General features: G+C 29.5%; 1 protein-coding gene across 1 annotated transcript in view; it reads left to right on the forward strand.

Annotated features, from left to right (window-relative positions):
* LOC111087351 (rho guanine nucleotide exchange factor 11-like) overlaps positions 1 to 5291 on the forward strand; it is a 36606-nt gene that overhangs the window by 14974 nt on the left and 16341 nt on the right. The window contains exons 4-5 of the mRNA XM_022393693.1: positions 728 to 898; positions 5158 to 5271. Of these exons, the coding sequence (XP_022249401.1) occupies positions 728 to 898; positions 5158 to 5271 (285 nt within the window). The remainder of the gene's footprint in view (positions 1 to 727; positions 899 to 5157; positions 5272 to 5291) is intronic.

Raw genomic sequence — 5291 nt, forward strand, 5'->3', positions numbered from 1 at the left:
TTCTTTTAATATTTGCCAATCAGTTCTCAAAAGGAAGATAAAAATGTCTACAGGAAAATAATATTCTGCTGTACGCTACCTTCTGGTTATTAACTGTTGAAAGTATAGACTTGTTGGTATTAAAACACATAAATTCATTACATTTATAGTTTTAAGTTAGCTTTATAGGTTTAACTGCTTAAAATAATTAAGCAGTTGTACGAAATTATAATAAGATTAATAATTCTAATTGCAGTATGTAAAGCTAATAAGATATAAAATGTGTAGGTTACATTAATTAATAATAATAAACAACTAGTGGTGTGGCTTACTTACCACACCTGATTACCATGAAGAAACATTATCAAAATTTAATTTTCTAGCACTAAAAGCATAAATAAAACATAGCTGATAAAAGAGAATAAACTTCACTTAGTGTTATATATCACATTTGTTATGATATTTAGCCATCTATAGCTTGTTTTGAATTTAATTAATAGAAACTAAGGTGATAAATGAATTGAGAGTATTTTGTGATAATGTTAATGAGGAGAAGAAAGTTTATGGTTCCTGATTTAATAGTCACCTCTGTACATTATCTTTACTTGTTTTTGTGAACAAAGCTAGAACAAGTTTTGTGCCTATTTCTCTAGTCTTTCATTGCCAGCAAGAACTTCGTAGTGAGAACTGTGTCATAGTGCTTTCATTAATGCTGCCTTTTGTGCAAACTGTGCTTTGTGGCTTTTAGGGATGTGTTACTAAAGATGTGCTGTGTAGTACAACTGGAAATTGCTCCACAACTCCAGCTATTGTACCAGAAGTAAAGTCTAACACGTTTAACCCTATGGATGGCAGACCACTGCCAGCTTTACCTTTGGAACTAAAGCCTGTGAACACTTTAATATCACCCAGTCAACAGGTATTTTATAATTCTACTAACAGCACACCTTGCATTCACTTCTAATTAATGACTTCAGGGTCTGCTATAATAATTCTTATTGTTGTCGTGCATTTTTGGATCATATTTGAAATAATTTTATCTGTTTGCTTTTCCTTAAATTATGTTGCTCCAGTTATCAACAGTAAAAAAGTTGATATTTCTTTTTTCCTTCTGATTGCCCTATTAATTTATACTGGACATGTGTTTTGTTACAAGGTTAGATTAGTTGATCATCAAAAGTTGGTGAAACGAGAACTTGTGTTACTGTTGGCTCACCATGCAAAAAAACAACATAAACAATACCACTTCTTCAACTAATCCAAGTATAAAAAAGTTTCTACAAAACAGCATAACTGAATATAGTTAAGATCCACACAACGTCAGTTATAAATTTTTCTGATATTTGACAATTTCACAAAGTAGGCACAAAAATATAAGTTGTTAAATTCAGATCTGATATAGTGGTTTTTAATACTTTGGCTGTACTATTTAAAACTTATCTTGATATATAATTTATATGTGAAAAGTCTTGTTTGGTACTAGTCTAATGTCTTGTTAGGCTTAACAGTTACCACTGATGTGTGAATATAAAATTTACACAATTAAAACTGTCAACAAAGCATTATGAAAGTATTGATTTAACTGTAGATTTTCACTAAATTCCATTTAGGATTAACAGGCGAATTACATATAAACTTGTGGAAAAATAAAATTTGGTTTATTACAAAAATAGCATCAAATAATGTACACATGTTCATTCAACAAATTAAAACATTTGATTTTTGGTATTAAATTCAGTTGTTCTTTTTGAAACTAGGCAAGTTTAGATCATGTCTACAAAGTATTGAGACACAAATATATATAGAGCTATTTCCAGATAACACAAGTATATGGAGCTGTTTCTAACTAAACCTGATGAGTTCATAAAAGTTCACAACTGGCTAGCAAATTTCAGTGCTAAAAACTGTTTTTCAATTTTTGCAAGAAATGAAAATCCCATTTTCCATTTGTATTCTTACAGGCCTTCTAGTAAAACCCTTAAAAACGTATAAAATCCTTTTTGCTCTCATCGTTTATTTCCTCTATTTTTTGCTCCAAATAATCCAAAAACCCATAAAAGTTGAAAAAATTGAGTAAACATATATTTTTAATTAAAAGCATTGCCAAATTGAATACTGTAGTCATGATAATACCATGATTATCAAGTAGAGATATGGGAAAGTTTAATGATTTGTTTGGATTCTTCATCAGAACTTACATGTTAATATCTCTGTTGTCATACTGAAAACAGTGTATTTCTTCATGGAAATTTTACAGATGGATATAGAAATTATTTTTAGGTAAATATATGTTATTGTTATGTATTTAACAATTTTGCGACAGGCATCCTTTACTGCACATGACACAAGGTTTTAGTGTCTAACATGCTATACCAATTAAAATAGCATAAATGCTTAGCTAATAATCCATATTTTAATGGTATATAACTTATAAGTTTTATGTTTTTAACTCTATAAGGAAATATTTTAGAATATCCTGAACTTCTCTTAGTGTAACACACTTTCTCTAGTCATATTCTCTTCTGTATTTTATTCACCACCCATTCAAAATGTACAAAATTAAACATCAATTGCTCCCTCTAATATCATTGCTCATACAAACCATAATTTTCTAGCCTTCAATTTTGTTTGGTTACAGAACTATCAAACAGAAAATTAAACCCCTCCTGCCACACTTGTCTGTCACATTATCTCTTTCAGGATTTGTTAATAATTCTCTCTTACATTTAATTATATATTACCTATAACCAATAGAAAATTAAGGTTTTCATCTGTCAAATGATGTATTATATAATGTTGTGTTCTGAACAGACATGTGTCAGTTTCACTTAGAGTATGAACTTCATTCCCTTGGGAAAACTAACGATTAGCCTGGATGAATTTGTAACAGCTCTTGTCGCATAGTCAGAAAGCCAGAAAATTTTGAGAGTTAGGGGAAATTGTCTGCTTTTTGCATGTTATTAGTCTATGTTCTTTGGTGCATTTTTTAATTAAATATATATCATTTAGTGCATTACTACTATTAACATAAAAAAAAAACTAGGGTTAAGTTTCATCAACAATTGACAGCAAGAAAAAAAAAGATTGGGTAAGAACTTTATTTCTTGTTTATTCTTTATTTATTATTATAAAAGTAACCAAAATGTAAAAATAGGGATCTCTTTAGGTAAAATAAATAATAATAATAATAAAAATTATTTCCCGAGACACGTACATGAGCAGCTTGTAGGTAATGTAATTCGATAGTGTAACAGGAGCTGCAAGTTTTTAGAGTGATTTATAATGGCATAGATAGTAGTTAAACATGATTCAAAGGGTAGTAAAACAATAAAATTTAATTATAAATAGATGTATACTGTTATGAGCTTAAAGCTACTTAGGATAAACGAATGTAGTTTCATGTTACAATTTGAAGTCATTCTTGAAAGAAAAAATGGGTTAGATTTTTTTTGGTGGTTATGAGGTTGGTCAAATTGACTGATTGTGTTTATAGATAGAGTAGAGAAAATAAAAGATAAAATATAAAGTTTTACTGAAAACAAGCATTTGAAATTTATTTAGGAAGTATTAGGGATTACACAAAGGAAATTTGAGATTTTTGAGACACAGAAAACTATTTTTAATCCTAACTTGAACATGGACTATTCAAAATAAATACCCAATATATTCATGGACAAATCTTTATTTTAGTTTATTAAAAATACTTCACTAAAAAGTAAGATTTTTTATATGTGAAAGACTTGTAATGTTAACTGAAAGTCTGCCAAATTTTATAAAAATATACACACTATATTGGATGTTAGAAGTATTAATTCTATAAAGACTTTAAATGAGTACAAAGAGGTCACTTGGTCAGTCAAATTGACGAAGTCTGCGTTGAGAGAGTTAACTTTGTATTTGGTTTGCAAAACTATAATTTGCTCTATATTTTTTAAGAAAAAAAGAAACCTTAAAAACTATTTTTGTCACAACCTACAGAGAGGCCTGTTCTTTGAATAATTTGATGAATTCAAAGAAGAATATTAAGAATATTGGCAATCAAACTACAAATGTAACAAAATGTTTATTTTATGTTTCACTTATTGCCACATTTACTCTATGGCTTGTATAGTTTCATAATTGCAAAATAGGGGAACTTAGTGTAAGAATGTCCTGTTATGTAATCCTTCCAGGAAAGGTTATTTTGAGAGACCATCTATATGGGCAAATCACCACATTTTAACTTGAATTGCAACAAGAGAGACAGGATTTTTAACCTGTGTAGTTTTTGTGTTTGGACATTGAAATTATTACCACACATTATAAATAACCCTTTGTGTGTGTGTGTGTGTGTGTGTGTGTGTGTGTGTATTTTAAATAACCTAGCTTTGGAACTAATTTTCTTCCATTAAACTTGAAATATCAAAGTTTATTTCATTGTGATAATTACTAGTTCGATAGCAGACACTATGCACCAGATTCACTACAATATTTGTAGCTAAACTTAGTGTTACTAAAAGGAAACTGACATTAATAACAGCATTGAGTGATTAATTGGGATCTACATCTTATTTTACACTTGTACTTTAGGTGTATCTTGTAACATGCTAAAAGGCTGTCCCAGTTGAAGTTCAGTAACATTTGTTACGTTAAGTGTGTTGTTGTTCAGTCATCTATTACTATTAATTTAACCTTGATAGCATTTATAAAAGATGATTTAGAGAAAAATGATTGAGGTGTTGGGAGTTTTAATAATGAATCAAAATAGTATTTCTCTAAGTATTTTCTGCATTACTTTTTTAAGTGTTGAGATATTCTTTAGACTACAAATATTATTTACTCTCAGAGTTCAAGTCAAAAACAAGACCTCAGTAAATGTACACCTTAGAAAAGAAGGAACTTTTATCTGAGACAATGTGGTTTAAGATGTGTTAATAACGTGAGTTGATTCCTAGAAGAAGTGGCCCTTGTTGAGCTTGTCTATTAAGCTGTAAAACTTAAAAGTTGGCTATTTATGTCACCATGTAACTTATACTTTTTTTTTTTTTGCAATAAAAGTGTAATTCATCTGTCAGTCCCAAAAGAATCCATTTGTAACCTGAGTTTAGTTTAATACTGTGTGTAAAGTGTAATTTTCTCCTATAATTTGAATAATCAATTGAAGAGTAGAAAAGGAAAACTTTTTTCTTCTCTCTGAAGAAGTATGGTACACCTCCTGAAATGTCTCCATCTCCTGGACAAGGAAGTTTACAACCTTCTCAGTATCTTATTATGTCAATGGAAGATGAAGACTGGCCTTCTGACTCAGAAGTGGTAAAGATTTCTGTTGAAAA

This window comes from Limulus polyphemus, unplaced genomic scaffold, assembly GCF_000517525.1.
Source record: "Limulus polyphemus unplaced genomic scaffold, Limulus_polyphemus-2.1.2 Scaffold2043, whole genome shotgun sequence".
Classification (NCBI taxonomy): Eukaryota; Metazoa; Arthropoda; class Merostomata; order Xiphosura; family Limulidae; genus Limulus; species Limulus polyphemus.